General features: G+C 42.0%; 1 protein-coding gene across 1 annotated transcript; it reads right to left on the bottom strand.

Moving 5' to 3' along the window:
- Positions 1 to 5097: 5097 nt before the first annotated feature.
- ARPC3 (actin related protein 2/3 complex subunit 3) lies at positions 5098 to 17077 on the bottom strand. The gene is made up of 7 exons (XM_004475489.5): positions 16972 to 17077; positions 14735 to 14834; positions 9188 to 9264; positions 7344 to 7412; positions 6361 to 6487; positions 5923 to 6017; positions 5098 to 5401 (listed from the first exon to the last, which is right to left on the bottom strand). The coding sequence occupies exons 1-7, from the start codon at positions 16975 to 16977 to the stop codon at positions 5339 to 5341; spliced, it is 537 nt and encodes a 178-aa protein (XP_004475546.1). The 5' UTR covers positions 16978 to 17077; the 3' UTR covers positions 5098 to 5338.
- Positions 17078 to 26455: the final 9378 nt, after the last annotated feature.

Consider the following 26455-nt stretch of genomic DNA (forward strand, 5'->3'; position numbering starts at 1 on the left):
TGAGGGTATTTAAAGGTGGTGCTCAGCGGGCAGGTCCCGTCTCGTCCTCACTTCTTCCTGCCATGCCCAGAGACGCAGGAGCTGTCTTGGATCTAAGAGGACGGGAGCTGCATGCAAAGGAGGATGAAGCATAAAAACAGGCCCACGGTCCCAATGACATCTTTAAAGATGCCCACGCTGTAACCGCCTACTTCCAGATTGGAAAGGAAAAAAACCCCTAACACATGGTAAATTAGGTTTACTGTTGCTTGTGGCCAAATATAATGTCAATGTAGATAACTAACAGAACTGCCTCTTAAAAGGCAAAATATGTAGAGGTGCAATGCAGATGTATAGATGACCGGGCAGTAACTCGATGCCCAAAGGACTCGAGTTACTTTCTGCAATATCCAATTAACAACCGTAACAAACCAGGAAATACATGGTTCCGTAGCTTTTGGAAGACCTCACAAAATAACTACTTCTGTCAGTTAAAATAATGAAAACATCTTAAATTTTAAAAACTGGACAAATTTAAACATGAATGCCACAGAAAGGTCAACAATGTAGATACATGGAATATAATTGAAAATGCAGAAATAAATCCATATATTTATGGGGAATTCATTTTTGACAAGGAAGCGGTGGCAGTTTGAGATTACTTATGAAATCCAAAAAAAGATATTATGTTTGTAAACTGCTCTGTTTCCCTGGGCATGATACCCTTTGATTGTATTAGATTCAGCTGAGATGTCTTTGATTAAATTGTGATGTGAGGGCATTTTCAGGACTTGGAGTTGTCCTGGGTGGTGCTGCAGGGACAGTTACCGGACATTGTATGTCCTCCCATGGCCCACTGGGTGGACTGGGGGAGAGTGTGGGCTATGGTGTGGACCATTGACCATGAGGTGCAGTGGTGCTCAGAGATGCATTCACCAAGTGCAATGAATGTCTCATGATGGTGGAGGAGGTGGTTGTTATGGGTGGAGGAGTGGGGTAAGGGGGGTGGGGGGTATTTGGGGACCTAATATTTTTTGAATGTAACATTTTAAAAAACTAAAGACCAAAAAAAGGGTTAGGGCTTTGATTTAACCATGTTTATTAGGGTGACTCAGTTTGAGTCTCCGCCCCCTTGTGGGCTATATAAATATATATAACACAGAAGTAGATACACAGAGGAAGAGAGTACAGCTCCATAGACATGGCAGAGACCCCAGGAAGAGAGATGAGCCACTTGCCTGATACTTTACAGCTGACCTTGTGAAGAGACCAGAGCAGCTAAACCTGGAAAGAAATGAACCTCGGGAAGAGAGATGAGACCTCCAGCCTACGGCTGAGATTGGAAGAGGCTGGACCCAAGGAACATTAAGAGGGAAGAGGAAGGCTGAATCCTCAGAGGTCACCAGACATCTTGTGTCAACATATGACAACAGGCTTTGGGTGAGAATGTATCTCTCTTTTTTTAAAAAAGATTTTAAAATTTATTGTCTGCTTTGAATCCGTCCACTGTGTGTTCTTCTGTGTTTGCTTGTCTTCTCTTTAGGCAGCACCAGGAACCAATCCTGGAGCCTCCCAGAGTGGGAGAGAGGTGCTCAAACTCTTGCACCATCTCAGCTCCCTGGTCAGCTGCATCTCTTATTGTCTCTCTTGTGTGTCTCTTTTTGTTGCATCATCTTGTGCCAGCTCTCCGTTCTGGGCAGCTTGCCATGCAGGTCAGCTCTTATGCTAAGACCAGCACTCTGCTTGGGCCAGCTCACCATATGGGCCAGCTTGACTTCACTAGGAGGCCCAAGGAATTGAACCCTGGATCCCCCATATGGTAGATGAAAGCCCAGTTGCTTGAGCCACATCACTTCCCAAGAAAGTATCTCTTATGGTACCTTGAGTTGGACTCTTCAGGGCCTTGTAGTTGTAAGCTTTTACTCCAAATAAATACCATACCCCTTATAAAAGCCAACATGGGAAGCGGATGTGGCTCAGGCAACTGAGCTCCTACCTACCACATGGGAGGTCCATGGTTCGGTTCCTGGTGCCTCCTAAAGAAGAAAGCGAGCTGGTGTGACAGAAGGCAGGGCAAGATGACATAACAAGATAATGCAACAGGAGACACAAGAAAAAACATAATGAGAGACACAACAAAAGCAGGGAACAGAGGTGGCTCAAGCAGTTAGGTGCCTTGCTCCCACATCAGAGGTCCAGGGTTCAGTTTCTGGTGCCACCTAAAGACACACAGCACACAGCAAGTGCAAACAATGAGGGGATGGGGAGAAAGGACAACTACCAAGGAATGATGATGGACAACCACCCTACCAAGGAACTGAGAGAGTACCATTCATTGGTCACATAGGACTGATCTTCAGGACTGGAAAAGAATTATGGACTAGAGTGGACTTACTGGTACTCTACTATAGACTGATTGTGATTCTAGCAATAGAAGAAATTATATCATTGATGGGGAGGCAGTGGCCACTGGAGGTTCTGAGGTCAGGGAGAGGGATAACAGATGTAATATGGGGGCATTTTGGGGACTTGGGAATTGGCCTGAATGACATGGCAACAACAGATATAGGCCATTATCTATCTTGCCATAACCTACAGAGAATTGGGTGGGAGAGAGTCTAAGTTACAATGAAAACTATAATCTATGCTTAATGGTAATGTTCCAAAATGTGCTCATCAATCGCAATGACTGTACCAAATTAATGAGGGGTATCGTTAATGTGGGTAAATGTGGGCAGTGTGGGAAGCAAGGCATATTTTTATTTAACATTATAATCTAAATATCTTAAAAAAAATATATATATATTAAAAAGCCAACAGATTTCTGGTACTTTACACCAGTACCCCTTTGGCTGACTAACAAGAGCCAAGAAAATCCCAATGAATAGACTCTGTTTGTTTTTTTCAGTATGGCAAAAAAATATTTATTAAAGGAAACGATAATTCTAATATAATAGAAATTAATTATAACCAGATTCTAATTATTATATTCCAGATCTAATTATCAGGTTTATTAATCTATAAAATTGAAATAAATTTTTTAGTTATGCATTTTCCATTGAGGCGATAATTCTTTCCTGGTAATCAAATTCCTTTTTGGGAATTCCTCACATCTTATGGGCATAAATTACCACAGATAACAAGGTCCCCAATGAATAGACTTTTCAACAAATGGTCCCAGGACAACTGGATAGCCCCAGCCTAAGTAACACCTCCCCTCCCAACACACCATATTAAAAAATTAACTCAAAATGAATTGACGACCTAAATGTAGGAGCTGAAACTATAAAAATGCATAGGAGGGAAGTGGATTTGGCCCAACGGATAGGGCATCTGCCTACCATGTGAGAGGTCCAAGGTTCAAACCCAGGGCTTCCTGACCAGTGTGATGAGCTGGCCCACATGCAGTGCTGATGTGTACAAGGAGTGCCCTGCCATGTAAGGGTGTCCCCCACATAGGGGAGCCCCACGTGCAAGGAGTGCACCCAGTGAGAAGTGCCCAGTGCAAAAAAAGTGCAGCCTGCACAGGAATGGCACTGTACGCACAGAGAGCTGACACAGCAAAATGACGCAACAAAATGAGACACAGATTCCAGGTGCCGCTGACACAAGCAGACACAGAAGAGCACATAGCGAATGGGACAGAGCAGACAACTGGGCGAGGGGGGGGCAGGGAATAGGAGAGGAAAAAAATTACATAGGAAAAAATAGGCATAAATCTTCAAGGTTCTGGATTAGGCAAAGGGTTTTTTCGATATGACATCAAAAGCACAAGCAACCTAAGAAAAAATAGATAAATTGGACTTCACCAAAATTAAAAGCTTTTGGTCTTCAAAGGACATCATTAAGAAAGTGAAGTCAATTCACTGAATGGGAGAAAATTTTTGCAAATTATATATGCTTCTCAGAGTCTGGTATTCAGATCACGAAAGGATTATAATTCAATAACAAAAAGACAAATCATCCAATTAAAATATGGGCAGAGAATTTGAACAGACATTTCTCCAAAGGTAGTAAGTACGTGAAAAAATCCTCAGTCATTAGGGAAATGCAAATTAAAAACATGATAAGGTACCACTTTCCACCCACTAGGATTACTATCATCAGAAAAATAGAAAATAGTGTTGATAAGGATGTAGAAAAACGGGAACCCTCACATGTTGCTGGTGGGAGTGTAAAATGGTGCAGCCACTGAGGAAAACATTTTCGCAGTTCCTCAAAAAGCTAAACACAGTCACTATGTAACTCACAATTCCGCTCCTAGGTATAAATGCAAGAGAAATGAAAACACGTCCACACAGAAACTTGTACACGAAATGTTCTTAGTGGCACTGTTCATAATAGCTGAGAAGCGGAAACAACTCAAATGGCCATTTACAGATGAACAGATAAATAAAATGTGGCATATCCATACAATGGAATATTATTCAGCCATAAAAAGGAATGAAGTGCTGATTCAAGCTACAATATACCTTAAAAACATTACACTATGAGCGGCTGTGGCTCAAGCAGTTGAGTGCCCACCTTCCAAATGGGAAGTCCCAGTTTGGTTCCCAGTGGCTCCTGTAAAACAACAACAACAAACAAACAAAACCAAAAAACAAGCAAGACAAATGAAAAAAAAATTCAGGGAAGCCAATGTGGCTCAGCGGTTGAGTGCTGGTTACCTACATACGAGGTCCTGGGTTCAATCCCCGGCCCCCAGTACCTCAAAAAAACAACAACAAAAAAAACACAATAAACAAAACAAAACAAAAAAACTATACTAAGTGAAAGAAGCCAGTCACAAAGGCCATATATTATATGGTTCCATTTATATGCATTGTCTAACACAGGCAAACCCATAAAAACAGAAGGCAGATTAGTGGTTGCTAGGGACCGGTGGGAGGGTAGAATGGGGAGTAACTGCTAATGGACATGGCATTTCTTTTGGGGCTAATGGAAAATATTTTGGAATTAAGACAGTAGTGAGAGCTGCAAAACTTTGTGCATATTTAAAAAAACCCAATGAATTGTAAATTTCCAAAGAGTGACAATTATGGTATGTGAATTATATATCAAAAAACATTTTTTTTAAGTGAATGTCAAAGGTGAGCAATAAAGAAAGCTTCTCTTACATGGAATGTTAGAAAGTTCTTTATTATTATTATTATTAAGCACCAGCTTAATACTGCAAAAAATTTCAAATTACCCTTCCACAATCCACTGCCCCTCTTCCCCTCCAAATTCTTGATAAAGAGCTTTTCAAGTGCACGATTCTCTTTTCTGTATAAAACTTTTTGAAATAAAGGCAAAGAACTGTGTACATCTTGCTGGGAAACGCTGCCTGTGCTGTGTGGCGTGGCTGCCCAGGCTCCCTTCACTGCCCAGGTCCTGAGAGACTCTTGTTCATGAACTGTCTCTTCACAAAGCAAGTCCACCACTAATGGGGGGGGCAAAAAAGAATGAACAGCGGGGGTCAAATCACAATCTCAACAAAATTTCATATTAGCCTGACATCCATTGCTGTACATTATAAATTCCTTGAAAGCACATGTAAAATTTTGTCTGGACTCACAGGTCACTCAAATAGATAACAACAAAATAAGTTTAATTGTTTGCGATATCTCACATAAAAAACTTGTTCTGTGGGTTTATAATACCCTGACACAAGAACATATTACCAAAAATTGTTGATATACTAGGTGTTTACTTTTTTTTTTTTTTTTTTTTTAGGTACTGGTGCTGGAGATTGAACCTGGGACCTTATATGTGGGAAGCCAGAGCTCAACCACTGAACCACATTGGCTTTCCTGATGTACTAGGTAAATACTCAAAAGTTAAGCAACATTGCGATGCAGAAACTAAAAGCATTCTTGCAATGGAAGAATTTAATGTGTTCAATAGTGTCTACAGGATGGACAAAAGTTGATTTACCAGTTAAATAGACAAAGAGGGACTTACCTTGCTAGGTTTATCATTCTGAGGATCAAAAACTTTCTCACAAAGTCTCAATCCAGTCTCTTGCCTTAGTTGCTGTAAGTAGGCCCTCATCACTTCTACAATAACCAGCAGATAGAGCATTAAGAAAATTGTATTTGAGAAAACATCACAAATGTGCTGGAAGGGGGCAATACATTTCTATACATTTGAACAGGCTAAGGAATGACAGTCCAAATGGTTTTATCTCTATATTCATTTTTGTTCAAAAGATTCTCGGCATAGCATACTTATTGCCAAGAATCTTATGGGAAAGTGACGAACCTATGTACTAATGATTCCATTTTGTTTATCAAGCAAGGCAAGAAAAGGAGGGGGGTAGGGTAGAAAGAGTGTTTTAAGTCAAATAGAGAACATTTTCTTGTGCTATACAGAGAGAGAAGGTAGATACTGTGTTCTTACCATCTTCCTGTTTGTTTGCAGGTTTAGCATAAATTGCATTAAGTGGAAAACCAGGCTCTCCAGGAATGGGAAAATTAGTGATTCCCAGTGTATACATTTCTTTCTCGCCTTGGCTTTTAGAATTACACTTAAAAATAAATAAATAAGCAAATAAATAAACATGCACATACATATATACATACACAAGGAAAAGAATAATATTCAAACTGTAATTTTTCAGTCTAAGCAGCTAAGACTGGGGTATTGTTTTTGTGCCCTTTGGCAATTTGGTGAAGTCTATGGGTCCTTTCTCAGAAAAATGCTTTTTAGTCAACAAAATAAAATACATAGAATTACAAAAGAAACTAATTATAGTGATATAATAACTAAAATATATAAAAACCAAATTTATGATATATTAATACACACGCTTACTAATTAATACACCAATAAGATCTAGCAATGGGTCTAAAACCTACTGCAACTGCAAAGTAGTGATGAGTGTAAACAAAATTTCAAATTATCTTCAATTCTAAAGTAATATGAAAATACTGTGATTTCTATTGGAGAAAAAATCACAAGTATTGCTAGTACTACTGTGGGTTGTTGCCTACATTAATAATTGAAGTAAATGTTAAATTTCAGTTAGAGGTTAGTGAAAAGAAAGATGCAATTTTTTCCCACTCAAGACCAAAGACCCTTGGATTCTATCCCTGGACTCCAGGTTAAGAACCCCTGAGGCAAAGGCTTAAAAGGAACTTATCTGTCAAGGTTTCTGTCTTGGGAAAATATATGCAAAGCCTTAACACAACACTACCCCTATCTTCTTGCTAGTCAGTAACATTAAGAGTTGGAGAGCTACATCACCCTACCCTCTAAGTCTATCCTCTAAGTCTGAGAAAATATTTTCTATTTGTCTTTAAAGACTCAAAAGACTCCAAGTGGCTAAGGTGGTAAACACCTGTCAGTGACTTCCTGATATATGATCATCCAAGTTTTATTACCTTTTGGAGTTTCTTTAGACACTCAGAAATGTAGAGCGTTATATATATCAAGGTCCTGTCCGCTTCACTCTATGGGGAGGAATAAACAAAACTTAAAAAAGTTCTAATCAAAACATAAAAATCACATGCAATAAATTAATTCAAACTTTTTCTTTTGATTATCTACTCAAAACAGAAGACAGAAGTTAAAACTGTAAAGGTGCTACAGCATAAAAAACTCCCATTCTTCAAACCCATAGGCTTCTGCAGTCCCTTTCCACCCACTCATGGGAAGGGAGCCACTGACTTCTACCCCTGAGTTACATGCCTGCTCTTTTATTTTTCTTGGCTCCCCTCTTCCCTGGGCTCCTGAGGAGCTGTGCAAAACAGCCCCTTACTTGGTATAAGACAGAGAATGAATAAAAGCTGCTGGAACAATCTGAGGCACACCATATGCTTGGTTAATCATTAAAAACCTTTTCACTTCACGGTCCCTGCTGAGCACAGAAACATTCATCACTCTAAAGGAGGAAGCAATTATTTCACATGTGACTTGTACTTGAAGGGTTCCACAAGCCCAACATCTTGGTTCCCCAAAAGGAAAATGTGGAGAAAACCAATAGATACTGATCAAATGTGGTCCTTTGGGTCAAATTTTATAAAGATTTGTAGTTTAAAAAAAACAAACAAACAACCTTATATATTTTAAGACCAAAGGATATTCCAGAGAGAGTATGGCAGAAGTGTAGTATTTATTTACATATACTATATAACACTTAAAACCATGTATTTGGCCTATAAAACACTGTTAAACATCACAGTAAGTTTAGCTACAATTGGTAACCCAAGAGTCTACAAACAAAACTTTCATACTCTGTATGATTCTAAAAGGTCAAATTAGGCAAGGAGAGGCTAAAGTTCCATACTCTAAAACTGCCAAAGAAAATATGTTGAAAATCCTTGTGATTTTAATTTGCTAAAAGCAGTTCAGAAAATTTTATTTTTCTTTCTTCCTTTCCTTTCCTCCCTTCTTCTTTTTTTCCCCCATTTTCCCCTCTTGTTTTCTGCCATCTCCCTCTACCTTCCCTTTGATCCTGTTCCTCACAGGAAGTAAGAGGCAGGCGTGAAAAGTGGAGGTTCAGAAAAGGGCCAGGGTCATTCCAAGTTTTTTCATGTATCTACCTCAGGCCAAGAACCCAGAAGAACATAAAAAATAATATTGCATATAGACTTTTTTGTTTTGGACTCTTCCTAAACAAAAGCATAGGGCAGGCACACGGTAGGTTTTTTTTTTTTAAACAAATCAATTTTATTGATACATATTAACGTATACAAGCCATCCAAAGTGTACAATCAATTGTATTTGATTATATCATAATCATAGTGGATTCTTAATGTTGAATAAAGAAGTGTCTAGGGTTTGGCAAACTTTCACTTAAAGGGCCAGAGTAAGTATTTTAGGCTTTGTGAGCCATACAGTCTTTGTTGCAACTACTCAACTCTGTTTTTGTGGTGTGAAAGCAGCCATAAAGCAACTAGTGTGGCTGTGTCCCAGTGAAACTTTATTTACCAAGAGGCAGTGGGCCAAATTAGGCCCTTGAGCTATAGTTTGCTGACCCCTGGTATAGATTTTGGAGGGGAAAAGAGAAACTAATGTACCTACTCTCTCTCTCTCTCTCTCTCTCTCTCTCTCTCTCGCACACACACACTTTTAACAGTAGACAATAGACAATGTTCTGGATTTTAAAAACCACACAATATAATTTCAATATAATTTCATTTCATCCTCATAACAACTCTGACTACAAAGTAGATATTATTCCCTTCAGAAAGTTAAATTAAATATAAAAAGCTCTAGAATTTACCTTAATTTCATAGTTTTTGAAGAAGACATTGGCCTTGAAGTAATAGATGGCCTCATCCACAATATCTGTATCTTTTGCTATGCAAAACACAAGGGAAAGAGGGCAGAGAACATTAGGCAAATGTAAAATATTACATCTAAAAATGCTAAAGAAAATTAAAATCCAAGCTTAACCATCAAGAGTTTTGGGGTTAGGTAAAATAAAACAAAACTTCTGAAATATAAAGTCCTTAGAGACAATTTCTGAAAAATCATGGTTTGTTTTTATTGCTTTATTGTTTATAAAAGTTATAGGGTTATATACCTCTGACAGACCTGGAGCAGTTAATGTCTGTTGCTAAGATTTCCACTACAGATGCAAGAAAAAGAAGGTTCTTCTTGTGCTTTCTGTCTGTCTGGTTGTGGCAGCCAAGATTGAGTGGGAGAATACAGAAAATTCTAAAAACATGGACAACTCAGAAATAAACTTGTAAAAGAGGAAAAAAAAAGAACAACAACAACAACAAAAACCTTGCTGGTTCCAAGGAGTCTTTGACTTTCATATTCTGAGGTTACACAATATCATTTACTAAGTCACCAAAGAAACATGGGAAACCTGGGCTTCGGTTCACAAATGGAAATGAACTGAAACTAGACAGGGGCTTTGTCAGTCTAAAAATGTGTTCCTGCTCTCTAATCAAGAGTATCTAGGGAAACGGATGTGGCTCAACCAATTGGGCTCCTGTCTACCATATAGAAGGTCCAGGGATCGATGCCCAGGGCCTCCTGGTGAGGGTAAGCTGGCCCACGCGGAGTGCTGGCCCACATGGGAATGCCATGCAGGAAAGTTGCCCAGCACAGGAGTGCCGGCTGACATGGAGAGCTGGCATAGCAAGATGATGCAAAAAGAGACACAGAGGAGAGAAAATAAGAAGACGTAGCAGAACAGGGAGTTGAGATGATGCAAGAGAATCATCACCTCTCTCCTACTCCAGAAGGTCCCAGGATGGATTCCCGGAGCCGCCTAGTGAGAATACAAAGCAGACACAGAAGAACACACAGCGAATGGACACAGAGAACAGACAATGGGGGCGGGGAGTAAATAAAAATAAATCTTTAAAAAAAAAAAAAAAGAATCTAAAAGAATGTTCTAACTGAATACGGGTTTTTGAACAGTGATCATTAGGAAATGACTGTTGTTTAAACTCTCAATGTTACATGCCATTACAATGCCATTACATGCCATTACATCTATCCAATTGCCTACCTGGCTATATAAAAAATCCCATAATAAACTTTATTATACTCAAAAAAAGAAAAAAGTTTATAGGGGAGGAGATGTAGTTCAGTAACAGAGCACATGCTTCCCATGTACAAGGTCCTAGGTTCAATCCCCAGTACCTACTGAAAAAAAAAAAGTTATATGTATTCATAAAAAAATTCAGGCAATTCAGAAAAAAAAAATGTTATTGGTACCCCAAATCCCACTGCACAGAAATAACTACTACTAACTCTTGGTGAACATAATTCCCAGACATCTCCTGGTGCCTGTATAAAAACAGACATAACCCAGAGAGACTAATTTAAAGAAAATACTTTTTAAAAATAAAAATTATTCAATATAATTTTATATGGATTTGCATAGTATAGTTTCAGGGTAAAAGACTGTCATTTGGGAGCCTACTGGGGTGCAGATATATATCTTTCTTTTTATGAAAACAAGGCTTTAAAATCTACTTGTACAAGTTGTTCCAGGTGGTGAGAGACTGAGAAAAGCCAGAAATACTGTTGTGACAGTAACAGAGTTCATCACACAATTTCTTTGGCAATTTTTTGCGTTGTTTTTTTTTCTTATTTTGAAAGGTCAAAATCCCAGGGTCTTGATATCCAGCAGCTGGTTTCAGCAATGCCAGGGTAGTTATTTATGTTCTGGTCCCTGACTGCATCTCTCTTTCACACAGCAGAAATGCAAAGTAATCCTGAAGGGTTAGTACTCTACAATTCAGTTGCCTTGATCCCAGCTCCTTCTCCTGCTGAAGAATTTCAATGGAATTCTAACTCTGGATTTGCAATCTATTTTCTTATGTGCAAAAAGGAAAAAACCTCCTGAGAGTATTCGAAAGTGTTTACAGGGGAACAGATGTGGCTCCAGTGGTTGAGTGCCTGCTTCCCACATGGAGGTCCTGGGTTTAGTTCCCGGTGTTCCTTAAAAAACAAAAAGAAAACAACAAACAGGGAAACGGATTTGGCTCAACTGATAGAGCATCTGCCTATCATATGGGAGGACCATGGTTCAAACCCAGGACCTGACCCGTGTGATGAGCTGGCCCACGTTCGGTGCTGATGTGTGCAAGGAGTGCTGTGCCACGCAAGGGTGTCCCCGTGGAGGGGAACCCCACAAGCAAGGAGTGCGCCCTGCAAGGAGAGCCGCCCTGTGTGAGAAAAGTGCAGCCTGCCCAGGAGTGGCACTGTACACACAAAGAGCTGACCCAGAAAGATGATGCAACAAAGAGACACAGATTCCCAGTGCCGCTGACAAGAATGCAAGCAGACACAGAAGAACCCACAGCGAATGGACAGAGAGAGCAGACAACTGGTGGGGGGGGGGGGGGTAGGGAGGGGGCAGGAATAAAAACAAAAACAAGCAAACAAACAAAAAGGTCAACTCAGGCGAGCCAATGTGGCTCAGTGGTTGAGTACCGGCTTCCTACATATGAAGTCCTGGGTTGGGTTCAATCCCTGGCCTCGATGACTCAAAAAAAAACAACAGTGTTTACAAAACCCAGCCAGTTCTTAAAAATACAAAATGACTGAGGGGCAGGGAGGTGAAACAGGAATCAGAACCTAGAAGAGTGCTTGGCACATAAAAGGCAGTGGAAAAATATGTGTTGAATGTCAATGAATGAATTTGATCATTGCGAGCAGTTATTTCGTTCACAGCACAGGCTTTCACTCCTTGATAATTCCAATTTAGTTCTAATCCAGTCCCCTGGGGAAGAGCAACAGGTCATTCCCTGTCTACAGGAATGACTATGAAGAAGACCCCATTCTCCCTTAAGGGTCCAACAATCACAGAGGTGGTCATTAGATTTATTCATCCTTTTTTTTTTTTTTTAAAAGATTTATTTTTATTTATTTAATTCCCCTCCCCTCCCCCGGTTGTCTGTTTTCTGTGTCTTTTTGCTGCGTCTTGTTTCTTTGTCCACTTCTGTTGTCGTCAGTGGCACGGGAAGTGTGGGCGGCGCCATTCCTCGGCAGGCTGCTCCCTCCTTCGCGCTGGGTGGCTCTCCTTATGGGTGCACTCCTTGCGCGTGGGGCTCCCCTACGCGGGGACACCCCTGTGTAGCACGGCACTCCTTGCACGCATCAGCACTGCGCATGGGCCAGCTCCACACGGGTCAAGGAGGCCCGGGGCTTGAACCACGGACCTCCCATGTGGTAGACGGACACCCTACCCACTGGGCCAAAGTCCGTTTCCCCTATTCCATCCTTAGTCAACTGCATCTTCTCATATATTACATGGATTTTTTCAATGATCTGAAAAGGGTCCTTTCTTGAGGAATCTGGGCTATCATTGATTCTTATTCTTTCTTTCTAATTTACCCCCCACCCTTCCCCCAGATGGTTCTCTCGTCTGTCTGCTCATTGTTTGCCTCGCCTTCTCCAGGAGGCACCAGAAACCAAACCTGGGACCTCCCACACAGGAGGCAAGTGCCCAATTGCCTGAGCCATATCTGCTCCCCGTGGGCTGCAGCATCTACTGGCTTGTGGCATCTGCTGGCTTGCGGCATGTGCTCATTTAAGAGTCTGCTCATTGCGGTGCCCAAATAGTTGAGCCACATCCACTTTCCTAATTCTTTCTTTACACTGCAATTATTTTACATTATTTTTCTTTTTTTTCAGGCCTGCCTTTTTCCATATGCTCCTTTTCCTTTATCTCAGAATCAAGTAAAGCCTATGATGAGTCACCCTGTTTATTACGTTTACTGAGAAAAAACTGATGTTGAAAAAAATTAAATTAGAGGTCAAGCAAGTCCAATAGTCTGACAGAGAAATGGTGATGGGGTCAGCACAAAATAGGTGATTACAACCATAATTCTGGAAACCACAAATGACACTCAGTTCAGACACATGCAATACTTGGCTCTGGGTATGGGGAAACCATGTATAATAAAATGCATATTACACTGTTGGCAGAACATCTCAGAATGTGTCAGAAGTCTTACACAGTCTCTCTGAAAAAGAATGGGGCTTTCTAAACAGTAAAAAATGTTTCAAAAAGCAGAGTAAGGGAAATGGATGTGGATCAAGCAATTGGGCTCTGGTCTACCACATAGGAGGTACAGGGTTTGATAGCCAGGACCTCCTGGTGAAGGCAAGCAGGCCCATGTGGTGAGCTGGCCCATCTGAAGTGCTGGCCCACATGGAGGGCTGGCTCGCATGGAGTGTTGCCCTGCACAGGAATGCTGCCCCATGCAGGAATGCTGGCCCACGCAGAGAGCTAGTACAGCAATGACGCAACAAAAAGAGACACAGAGGAGAGATAATAAGAGATGCAGCAGACCAGGGAGCTGAGGTGGTGCAAGAGAATGATAATTTCTCTCCCACTCCAGAAGGTCCCAGGATCGGTTCCCAGAGCTGCCTAATGAGAACAGAAGCAGACACAGAAGAACACACAGTGAATGGACTCAGAGAGCAGACAATGGAGGGAGGGGGGAGAAATAAAAAAGAAAAAATAAATATAGAAATAAAAAGTAGAGTGAAAAAAAGAGGCAAAGTACTAAGAAAAAAAAGCAAAATACCCAGAAAAACAAAAGTAGAAATGAGCACTGTTATATCTGTTATATCAGGCACTTAAGATTTTCTTAAATCTGTCTCTCTCTCTTTTTTTTAGGTGGTACTGGGGATTGAACCCAGGACCTTGTATATGGGAAGCAGGTGCTCAACCACTAAGCTACATCTGCTGCCCAATAAGAGTTTTTTTTTTTTTTTAATTAATTTTGTTTGTTTTTTCAGGAGGTACTGGGGATTGAACCCGGGACCTTGTAAATAGGAAGCAGATGCTCAGTCATTTAAGCTACATCGGCTCCCAGATTTCCTTAGAACTTAACAGCAATTGTGCCATTACTCAAAATGAAGATCCTGAAGAAGGATGGATAAAGAAGTAGATTTAGATGGGGAAAGAGATTAAAATGTATTTTTTTCCCTAGCTTGATGACAGAGAAAGGATGGGGACATGGCATTCTACAGAGGTAGCAGCATTAGATTAGTTTGAAAGAACTGACAGCGATGACAGGAACAGTGTCCAAAATTAGGCACATTCTCTCTTCCCTCTCAACAAAATATCCTGGAGAAATTAGCAGTAATAATACAGCTTCCTATTAGAGTCAACATATTTAACAATGCTCTTGAAAGGTCCAGAACACAGCCTCCACCAATCAAGTAAAAAGTATAAGAACAATCTGAAGCAGAGGAATAACCTAAGAATTTTCCTAATTTGATAATGTCAGAGGGTTGCTAGACCTTTCATACCAAGAGCTGAAAAGAATGCAAAGGGACTTAGACTTACTCTCTCTAGGGGCAGGTCCCTTGAACTGACTTCTGATAGGTAACAGTGCCATGTTTCCAATGAGTCTGGTGTCGGGGTCCATGAGAGAAGAGTGGTAAGCCTGCAACAGAAGCAGAAAGAGAGCAAATGTCCACGGAGCAGACAAGCACATTTCACCCAAGGAAAAAAAGAATAACACACCCAAGACTACCTAGGAGATGGGAGAGAAGGGATGGCAGCAGCCAAGTGCTGGAGCTAGCTGTTACTGGCTTAGGAAAGCTGACTGCTAAACTTTGAAGAATTTTGCAAGCTGATGGTATGTTATTTAATTTAACGGTTATTAAATAATAAATAAATTATATATAAACTTATAACTAAACTACATTAAAAACAAAGCTAATAAATACTTGAAACTCATTCCTTCCTCATTTTAAAAATTATATTTTACTATTATCTATACTTTTAAGATCATTTACATCTTTCATATTTTTATGGTGGGAATGCTGTAATATAGGGTGCTACTGTACTGATTTTCCCAATTTCATGTTCAATGGCATCATACTGCTAAGTGGTAGAAGTATTTACATTACAGAAATAGGCAACCACTATATAAATTAGGGGTACTATCCCCCAAGTGGTTGTCAAACATTTACCAGGACCCAAATACCAGCTTTACAGCTCTGCCACTTCCTGCCTTTATATCTTTGATTACCATCACTTTTCTTCTCTTAGCCCATTTCCAAATTTGCAAAATGAAGAGAGAGATACTGCCTTCAGTGGGCAAAATGAAGAGAGAGATACTGCCTTCAGTAAAAGAGGTGGAAAAGATCTAGTTCTGCTTTTTACAAGATGGCTGGCTTTTTAAAGATAACATGGGCTCTATTCTTGTATTCACTCACTCCACAAATACTTAGTAAGCACCTTCAATGTGCAAGTCATGGTGGTACAGTGGTATACCAGACAAATGTGGTCTATGGCCTCAGGGAATTTTCAGACTAATGGAGAAGGCAGACATTAAATAAGTAGTCACCAGGAAAGTCCAGGGTGCTTTACGTGCAACTGGACAGAGCACGGAGCTTTCAGAACTGTGGCTTAAAATCTGGTCTTACCACTAGTGTGTGATCTTGTAAAAGTTATCTACTTGAGCCTCTGTTTCCTCATCTGTAAAATGGGAAAATAAGCATATCTACCTCAGGGTCCCTGTGAGGATTAAATGGGATAATTTATATAAAGCATGTAACTCAGGGCCTACCTGGAACACATCAGGAGTCTACAGGTGGCAGCTATTGGATTCATGAACTATTATCTATAGCTATGGCTTGCTTATCAGAAGCTTCACCTAAAGCAGTCTCTGCCCTCCTCTTCATCAGTACTTGTCACTATCTAGAACTATCTCCTTTATGTGCTTAAAATTATTGTCTGTCTCTCCATTAGAATGCAAGCTTAAGTGCAGGGACTTGTTGGTCTTGTTCATTGCTATAACAGTGCTTGGTATTCAGCAGATACTCGGTAATGTTTGTTGCATGAATAATCACATTATCAAACCTCCTTTTTCCTAATCTGCAAAATATAGTCTGCCTGGCGATTAACCTATCTATAGACCGGCTGTCAGGAATTAGGGAAAACCGGACCATCATCAATTTTTCTTCCGTCATCACTTCGACACACACTTAAACGGAAAAATCCGCAAACCAGGCGCCACCTTTCAGTGCTCCGGGGGCCCTAAACCCAGTTGGCTCGGGGGTGGCCGCCACTGCCGGGGCGACACGGGAGGAGTCCGGGAAGTGAGGTCTGACAGATGACAAGAAGCGAGAGAGACCTCCCCCCGGGGCGGAGGAGGAAGTGGACCTGGGAGGAAAAAGAAGCCCAAGCCTGGACTTAAAACATGAAAAAATTTTTTAAAACGTAGGTCTTGGCTTCGGCTCTAGTGAGGCTTTGGGAACTCTGCCTGACTCGGGAGGAGCAGAAGTAGCGAGAGAAAGGGTCGGAATCTTAGAGATGGGGGCAGGAAGGGCAGAGGCCTCCTCATCAGCACGCCCCGGGTCACTGGACCACTCTTCATGCCCCTCTGACGACACCCCCGAGATGCCCCAAATCCGGCAGGGACCACCCCTCCCCTCGCCTCTCTCCTGCCGCAGGTCCTCGCCTCCTCTCCGCGCTCTTCGGCCGCTTTTCACAGGACACACACGATGTCTCGCCACTCTCCCCCAGCCCCGCCGATTCCGCACACCCACCCCACCCCGGCTCCGTCCCCTCACCGGCATCTTGGCAGCGCCGGGTTGCGATCCCTCTGAGGAAAGCAGAGTCCAAGTGCAGAGCTTCCGGTCGGACTGCCGGGGTGGGGTGGGCGGAAGTGAACCGGAAGGGGCGGGCGAGGGAAAAGGGACACTTCCGGTGTCGCTGGCCCGCCGCTTGCTGTTGCGCCTGCGCGAATCCGAAGAGGGGCCCGGGGCGCCCTAGTACTAGTCCGGGGCTCCCTAGTCGGTTAGCTGTTGTTGATTGTCTCCCCGCGCTCACACCCATACGAGTAAAAAAGGCGGGGAATTTGTCTGCTTTTTTCGCTGCCGTATCCCCCGCGCCTGATAACAGTGATGGTACAAAGTAAGCATCTATAAATGTTGAGTCAATGAGTGAACGCACTTTATTTGTTTTAAAACGGGGAAACTGGGGAGCACAGAAGGGATTTGTAGATTACTGTGTACTGCAGTTCTCTGTGTAATGATTGAGAAGTGGACTCTGGGTATGAATCCCAGGTCCAACATTTACTAGCTCTGCAATCTTGGGCAAGTTAAGTAACTTCTCTGTACCTCAAATTACCCAGCTGAAAATGGAACTAGCAGTACTTTACCTCATAATTGTGCGAAGATTAAAGGAATTACTTGTAAAGTGCTTAGAACTCACACAATTGGAACATACTAAAAGCTCCACATTTTAGCCTATTGCTTACTAGAAAACTACATTTTAAGCCAAATTAATTTCTGCCTTGGGGCCTTTTTTTAAAAAAAAGTTTATTCTGGGAATGTGGCAGTTTGAGATTATTTATGAACTCCAAAAAAGAGAAAAAATTATGTTTGTAAACTGGTCTGTTTTCTGGGTGCGATACCCTTTGAGTGTATTAAATTCAAAGGTTTGAAGTTTACTTGATAAAAGATTATTAGGGCTTTGGGGCGGCGGACTTGGTCCAGTGGTTAGGGCATCTGCCTAGCACATGGGAGGTCCGCGGTTCAAACCCCGGGCCTCCTTGACCCGTGTGGAGCTGCCCCATGTGCAGCGCTGATGCACAAGGAGTGCCCTGCCACACAGGGGAGTCCCCTACGTAGGGGAGCCCCGCGTGCAAGGAGTGTGCCTCGTAAGGAGAGCCGCCCAGCGCAAAAGAAAGTGCAGCCTGCCCAGGAATGGTGCCGCACACACGGAGAACTGACACAACAAGATGACGCAACAAAAAGGAACACAGATTCCCGTCCTGCTGTCAACAACAGAAGTAGACAAAGAAGAACACACAGCAAATAGACACAGAACAGACAACTGGGGTGGGGTGGGGTGGGGTGGGGTGGGGTGGGGAAGGGAGAGAAATAAATAAATCTTAAAAAAAAAAAAAGATTAGGGCTTTAATTCAACCATGTCAATAGGGATGACTCTCTGCCCCCTTGAACACTCAGGAAGACACAGGAAGCAGGAGAGCTCCACAGACATGTAAGAGGAGAGAATTTTGTCACTTTTGATCCTGGAGCCTTGGGGAGAGAGGAGCCATTCACCTGATAGTTCGCATCTGAAGAAAACAGAGCCCCTGAGCAGCTGATAAGGCCTGGAAGGAAATGAGTCCTAAGCCAAACTGATATAGGAAGCACTGAGAGACAAGCCCTATGCCAGCCTACAGCTGAGACTGGAAGAAACTGGGCCCACAGAGCCGTAAGAGGAAGAAGGGAGGAGAGACCAGGCAGAGATCGCTTGCCATCTTGCTTTAACATGTGGCAGCTGACTTGGATGAGGCAGCAGCCTTAACATGGACTCTTTAAGGCCTTATAACTACAAGCTTTTTAACCCAGATAAATAAAAAAGCCAAGAGATTTCTGGTATTTTGCATCACCACCCCTTTGGCTAAAACAGGCAACATATATGGAACCTAAAATTTCCCATTTTAATCACTTCAAAATATACAATTCAGTGTCGTTAATTACACTGACAATGTTGTGCTACCATCACCACCATCCCCAATGAAGAAATTTTTAAGATTTATTTTTTTCTCCTCACCTCCTCATTGTTTGCATTTACTGAGTCTGTTTGTTGTGTGCTGGCCTTCTTTCTAGGAGGAATACAGGATCTGAAACTGGGGTCTCCGATGTGGGAAGGAGGTGCCTAATAGCTTGATCCACCTCTACTCCCTGCTTTGTTGTGTCTCTCATTCTGTTTTCCTCGTGTTTCTTATTGCGTCCTCTTGGTTCTCTTGTTGCGTCAGCTTGCTGGGTCTTCCCATCGCATCAGCTGTCTTGCTTGTCTTCTTTAGGAGGCACCAGGAACCAAACCTGGGACCTCTTGTGTGGTAGGTGGAAGCTCAATTGCTTGAGCCACATTTGCTTCCCGGATTTTTTTTTTTAAAGCAGTTTTATTGAGATACATCCACACACCATCCTATCCATCCAAAGTGTGCTCAGTGGCTCTCAGTATAATCAGAGTCACACATTCATTAGCACAAACAATTTTAGAACATTTTCATTGCTAAAAAAAAAACCCAAAACCCACATTTCCAACGCTTTTAGTTTAGTTTAGGTTTTTTTTTAAAGATTTTCAAATTTTATTTATTTAATCCCCCCCCTCCTTGGCTTGTTCCTTTCTTTGCTGTCTCTTCTCTGTGTCCATTGGCTGTGTGGTTTTTCTGTATCTGCTTATCTCCCTTTGTTTTGTCATCTTGCTGTGCCAGCTCAGTTCTCCACAGCGCACGGGCCATCAGCTCTCCACGAGGCAAGGGCTAACTTTGCCTTCACAAGGAGGCTCTGAGACACAAACCCAGGGCCTCCCATATGGTAGACAGAAGCCCAACTGATTGAGCCACAGTTCCTTCCCTAGTTTTGTTTTTTTAATAGTGTCCATTCTAGTAGTTGTCAAGTGATATCTTACTGTAGTTTTTAATCTGCATAGCTAGTGATGTTGAACATCTTTTCATGTACTTTTTAACCATTTTTATTTCCTCTTTGGAAAAATGCTTATTCAAGTCTTTTGCTCATGTTTTTATTGGGTTGTCTTTTATTGTTGAGTTGTAGAATCACTTTATATATCCCAGATATTAAACCCTTATTGGATATATGATTTCCAAATATTTTCTCCCATTGAATGGCTGTATTTTCATCTTCTTGACAAACTCCTTTGAAACACAAAAGTATACAATTTTTAGGAGGTCCCATTTATCAATTTTTCCTTGTTTTTGCTTGTGCTGTGGGTGTAAGTTCTAAGAAATCACCTTCTACCACAAGACTTTGAATATGCTTCCCTGCATTTTCTTTTCAGAGATTTTGGTCCTGTCTCTTTTATGTAGGTCACTTATCCATTTTTTACTTCATTTTTGTAAAAGGGGTGAGATAGGAGTCCTCTTTCATTCTTTTGGATATGGACATCCATTTCTCCCAGCACATTTTGTTGAAGAGACAGCTCTGTCCCAGTTGGGTGGACTTGGCAGCCTTGTCAAAATCACTTGATGGGACTTTTGGGAAGATGGCAGAGTAGAAAGACATGGAACTCTTTTCTCCTCCAGAAAAATAGCTAGAGAACAGGCGCAGGTCCCTGCACAACAAAGTGACACACAAAAAAACAATAATACAACCAGATAGGGAGAAAAAAAAAAAAGAGGACAGGCTGAAACAGACTGAAAAAAGATATTCTAGGGTTTAGGACACCAGGCAAAGGCTGGACAGTGCCCAGAGGAGAGAGGAACAAAGGAGAGGAATCATGACTGCAGAACTGTTTGTTGAAACCAGCACCTGCTGCCACCAGCACCCTCCCCGCCACTAAAGACACTAGAATACTCAGGCTTCTGGGCTTCTGGGCGTGCGGCTACAAAGGAGGCTCCAGGAATCCACCAACCCAGGAAAGGGGAGAGAGACACACAGAGCCCAAGGATGTCTCAGCTTCTGACTCACATTTAGTCTGCTGTGTCCCACCACCCCTTCCAGACCACATTGTTTTCCCTGGGAGCCAACATAGGACTGGAGAAATCCCAACATCTCAATCTCCCTCTCTTCTAGCCAGGACTGATTGTTGAAGATTCACTTTCCCAGGAAGGGGAGAGAGAGTGACACAGCCTAAGGCTGACTCAGCATTTGACCCAAATTTTGGTCTGATGGGTCCCAGGAGCCCCTCCAGGCTGGTTGGGGCCATGCCATTGTTTGCCTGGGGAGCCCAAGCTGAAAAGGTATAACCCTCCCGATGTCCTTCTCTACTAACTGATTGTTGAGGACACAAAGGGGAGTGGAAATATTTCCTACCCAGGAAAAGGGAGGGAGCTGCCAGAGAAGGCTGGAGAACTGTCCCTGAGAAAGTTTGAATTACAAAGCTCTTAGCCTCCAAGCAGGAAACTCTATCACATTGACTCCATTAGTTTCATAGCAAACACACTCCAACCAGAGATTGAACCGAGAGGGCTGCCAAAGAGCACCATCAGCTGGCAGGCCAAGGAAGTGCATGTGAGAAAACTAAAAATAAGCAAGAGAAGCTTTTTCTGGCCTTTCTAACCTCCTCCTCCAAGGCCCTACGAAGCGGGTCTGCAACCAATTACAGGGTCCAGAGCCCAGTTTTGAGCAACTAACAGGGACAATACTAATGATCCAGGTTGAACCAAGAATCAAAGAACAGCAGTAACACACAGCTTCCCGCCACTAAATCCCTTCAAAAGAGAAAGAAATTGAGCATCTGAGTAAACTACATCCTAATTAGATGCCTAGACATCAGCAAAAAATTATGAGCCATACTAAGAAATTGGAAGACATGGCCCACAAAGAGAAATATATCAAAGCCCCAGAAGAGATGCAAGATTTGAGAGAACTAATTAATGAGATGGGCACAAATTTCTAAAATCAAATTAATGAGTTGGGAGATAATATGGTTAAAGAGATAAACATGGGAAATGGATGTGGCTTAATCAATTAGGCTCCTGTCTACCATATAGAAGGTCCAGGGTTCGATGCCCAGGGCCTCCTGGTGAGGGCAAGTGGGCTCACACAGTGAGCTGGTCCACACAGAGTGCTGGCCCACGTGGGAATGCTGCCCCACACAGGAATGCCACTTTGCATGGGAACGTTGCCCAGAGCAGGAGCCCCGTGCAGGAGTGCCAGCCGATGTGGAGAGCTGGTGCAGCAAGATGACATAAAAAGAAACACAGAGGAGACAAAATAAGAAGTCATAGCAGAACAGGGAGTTGAGGTGGCACAAGAGAGTAATGGCCTCTCTCCCACTCCGGAAGGCCCCAGAATCAGTTCCCAGAGCTTCCTATGAGAATACAAGCAGACACAGAGAACACACAGCAAATAGACAGAGAGCAGACACCAGGGGGGACAGCGGGGGGTGGGGGTGGGGGAGAAATAAATCTTAAAAAAAAAAGAAATAAATAACATCAAGAAGACATTGATGGAGTTGAAGAAGGACAACCACCACACCATGGAGCCTAGAGTGATTACAACTGAAAGTGGGAGGATTGCATCCAGCATCCATGTGGAATCTGAGCCTCCTCTTGACATAGAGGTGCAATGGACACAACCAATCCAATGTCCACATAGAAGAGGTGGCATTGGATTGGGAAAAGTGGACATGGTGGCTGATGGGTATGGGGAAAGGCAGGAAGAGATGAGAGGTGGAGGTGTCTTTGGGACATGGAGCTGCCCTGGATGGTGCTTCAGAGGCAATCACCGGACATTGTAAATCCTCACAGGGCCCACTGGATGGAATGGAGGAGAGTATGGGCCATGATGTGGACCATTGACTATGAGGTGCAGAGGTGCCCAAAGATGTACTTACCAAATCCAATGGATGTGTCATGATGATGGGAATGAGTGTTGCTGGGGGGGGGGAGAGGTGGGGTGGGGGGGTGGGGTTGAATGGGACCTCACATATATATTTTTAATGTAATATTATTACAAAGTCAATTAAAAAAATTAATTAAAAAAAAAAAAAAGACATTGAGGGAAGCAGACTTGGCTCAACAGATAGGGCGTCTGCCTACCACATGGGAAGTCCACGGTTCATACCCAGGGCCTCCTTGACCCATGTGGAGCTGGCCCACATGCAGTGCTGATGCGTGCAAGGAGTGCCATGCCATGCAGGGGTGTCCCCTGCGTAGGGGAGCCCCACGCACAAGGAGTGTGCCCAGTAAGGACAGCTGCCCAGCATGAAAAAAGTGCAGCCTGCCCAGGAATGCCACACACATGGAGAGCTAACGCAGCAAGATGACACAACCAGGGGAGACACAGATTCCCTGTGCCGCTGACAAGAATAGAAGCAGACACAGAAGAACACACACAGCAAATGGACAGAGAGAACAGACAACTGGGGCGGGGGGGCAGGGGAGAGAAATAAATAAAAATAAATCTTAAAAAAAGAGAGGACATTGAACTAATACAAAGAAGAATTTGAAATCCTGAATAGAAAAGTAACAGAGCTCATGGGGATGAAAGACACAGTACGTGTGATTAAAACACAAGAAGCATACAACAGTGGACTTGGAATGATGGAAGAAAGAATAAGTCATACTGAAGACAGAAGCTGAAATTGAAGAGAGAAAAGAATGGGAAAAAATTGAGCAGGGGCTTAGGGAGTTGAATGAAAACATGAAATGCAACAACATACATGTCATGGGAGTTCCAGAAGGAGAAGAAAAGGCAAAGGTGAGGAAGCAGATTTGACTCAATTGATAGAGTGTCCACCTACCATATAGGAGGTCCAGGGTTCAAACCCAGGGCCTCCTGACCCATGTGATGTGCTGGCCCACGTGGAGTGCCGATTGCACAAAAGGAGTGCTGTGCCACGCAGGGGTGTCCATGTGCAAGGAGTGCACCCTGAAAGGACAGCCGCCCCATGTGAAAAAAGCACAGCCTGCCCACACCCATGGAGAGCTGACACAGCAAGATGATGCAACAAAAAAAAGAGTTTCCCAGTGCTGCTGACAAGAATGCAAGCAGACACAGAAGAACACATAGCAAATGGACACAGAGAGCAGACGATGGGAGGGAGGTGGGCTGGGAAAGGGGAGAGAAATAAATTGAAAAAAAAAATCTTTAAAAAAAAAGGGAAAAGTGGCAGAAAAAGTATTTGAAGAAATAATAGCTGAAAATTTCCCAACTCTAAGGAAAGAAATGAATTTACATGTCCAAGAAGTGCACCGTACCCCAGACAGAATAAATTTGGACAGATCTACTCCAGGACAAATACTACTCAGAATGTCAAATGTCAAAGATAAAGAGAAAATTCTGAGAGCAGCAAGGGAGATGAAAACCATCACATACAAGGGACGTGTGGTAAGACTTACTGTGGATTTCTCATTAGGAACCATGGAGGTGAGAAGACAGTGGTGTGATACAATTAGGATACTGAAAGAGGAAAAACTGCCAGCCAAGAAATTTTTATCCAGCAAAATTGTCCTTCAGATATGAAGGTGAGTATAAAATATTAACAAACAAACAGAAAGTTCATTTTTTAAAAATCCACCTTTGCAGGAAATATTAAAGGAAGCCTTGGAGCCTGAAATAAGAAGACAGAGAGAGGTATGGAGGAGACTATAGAAGAAAGAATACCAGAAAGCATAACCAAAAGAGTAAAAAGACACAAAAATATATGACATATGAAAACAAAAGAACAAAATGGTGGAGGTAAATAATGCATTTACAATAACATCATTGAATATGAATAATTAAACTCACCAATCAAAAGATATAGGCTGACAGAATGGATAAAAAACATGTACCATCCATTTGTTGCTTACAAGAGATTCACCTTAGACCCATGAGTACAAACCAGCTGAAAGTGAAAGGTTGTAAAAAGACACTCTACACAAATCATTACCAAAAGAGAGCAGGTATAGCTATATTAATATTGGACAAAACAGACTTTAAGTGCAAAAAAGTTATGAGATACAGAAAACCATTATATATTAATAAAAGAGAGAATCCACCAGAAAGATATGAGTCATAATATCTATGTACCTGACCAGGTGCCCCAAAATACATGACTCTGGGAAAACTGAAGGGAGAAATAGATATCTCTACAATAATTGTTGGAGACTTCAACACACCACTCAAATCACTAGATAGAACAACTAGACAGAGGATCAACAAGGAAAGAGAGAACTTGAACAATATGATAAACAAGCTAGACCTAACAGACATATACAGACATATACAAAGCTTCCAAACTCAGCAGGTTATACATTCTTCTCAAGTGCCCATGGATCTTTCTCCAGGATAGACCATATGTTAGGGAAGAATGCAGCTCTCAGTGTAAAAAGATTGAAATTATACAAAGCACCTTCTCAGATCTTAATGGAATGAAACTGGAAATCAATAATAGATAGGAAAAAGGTAAATTCACAAATATGTGGAGGCTAACCAACACATTACTAAATAATCAGTGAATTGAAGAAATCAAAGTGAAATCAGTAAATATATCGAGACAAATGAAAACAAGAAGACAACTTATCAAAAATTATGGGATACAGGGAAGCGGCTGTGGCTCAATAAATTGGGCTCCCCTCTACCATATGGGAGGCCCTGGGTTCACATCCCGGGGCCTCTTCGTGAAGGCAGGCACTCCCACACACTGCAGAGAGCTGCCAGCCCTGGGTGCCGCTGGCTGGCAAGCACTGTAGAAAGCTAACTCAGCAAGGTGACACAACAACAACAACAAAAAGGAGACAAGCAAAAACACAGAAGAGTATGCAGTGAATGGACACAGAAGAGCAGACAGCAAGCAAGCCACAAAGGGAGGGGGGATAAATAAAAATAAATACAGACACAGAAGAACACACAGTGAATGGACAAGAGAGCAGACAGCACACAAAAAGCTGCAAGGGGGGGATAAAAAAAACATATGGGATACAGCGAAGGCAGTCTGGAGAGGGAAATTTATAGCCCTAAACAACTATATTAAAAAAGAAGAAAGAGCTAAACTCGAAGATTTAACTGAACAACTAGAGAAACTAGAAAAAGAACAGCAAACCAATCCCAAAGCAAGCAGAAGGAAAGAAATAATAAAGATTAGAGCAGAAATAAATAAAATTGAGAAAAAAAAAGAGGAAGTCAACAAAACCAAAAGCTGGTTCTTTCAGAAGATTAATAAAATTGACAAACCCCTAACTAGACTAACAAAGAATAAAAGAGAGAGTATAAAAATAAATACAATCAGAAAGGAACAAAGAAGTTACATCTGAACCCACAGAAAGAAAAAGGATAAGAGGATATTATGAGAAACTGTATGCCAACAACCTAGACAACCTAGATGAAATGGACAAATTCCTAGAAATGCAGAAACAACCTACACTGACGCTACAAGAAATACAAGAACTGAACAAACCAATCACATTCAAGGAAATTGAATTCATCATCAAAAATCTCCCAACAAAGAAAAGTCCAGGACCAGATGGCTTAACAGGTAAATTCTACCAAGCATTTTGAGAGAAATTAACACCAACCCTGTTTAAACTCTTCCAAAAAACTGAAGAAGAGGGAAAACTATGTAACACATTTTATGAAACCAACATCACCGTAA

Source organism: Dasypus novemcinctus, chromosome 19, assembly GCF_030445035.2.
Source record: "Dasypus novemcinctus isolate mDasNov1 chromosome 19, mDasNov1.1.hap2, whole genome shotgun sequence".
Classification (NCBI taxonomy): domain Eukaryota; kingdom Metazoa; phylum Chordata; class Mammalia; order Cingulata; family Dasypodidae; genus Dasypus; species Dasypus novemcinctus.

Excerpts from the sequence above, each read along its gene's own strand:
- ARPC3 (XM_004475489.5), bottom strand. Across the intron at positions 6,488-7,343 it reads GTCTAAAGAAACTCCAAAAG|TGTAATTCTAAAAGCCAAGG; the intron begins GTAATAAAACTT and ends TTTATTTTTAAG. Across the intron at positions 6,018-6,360 it reads TGCAAACAAACAGGAAGATG|AAGTGATGAGGGCCTACTTA; the intron begins GTAAGAACACAG and ends TGGTTATTGTAG.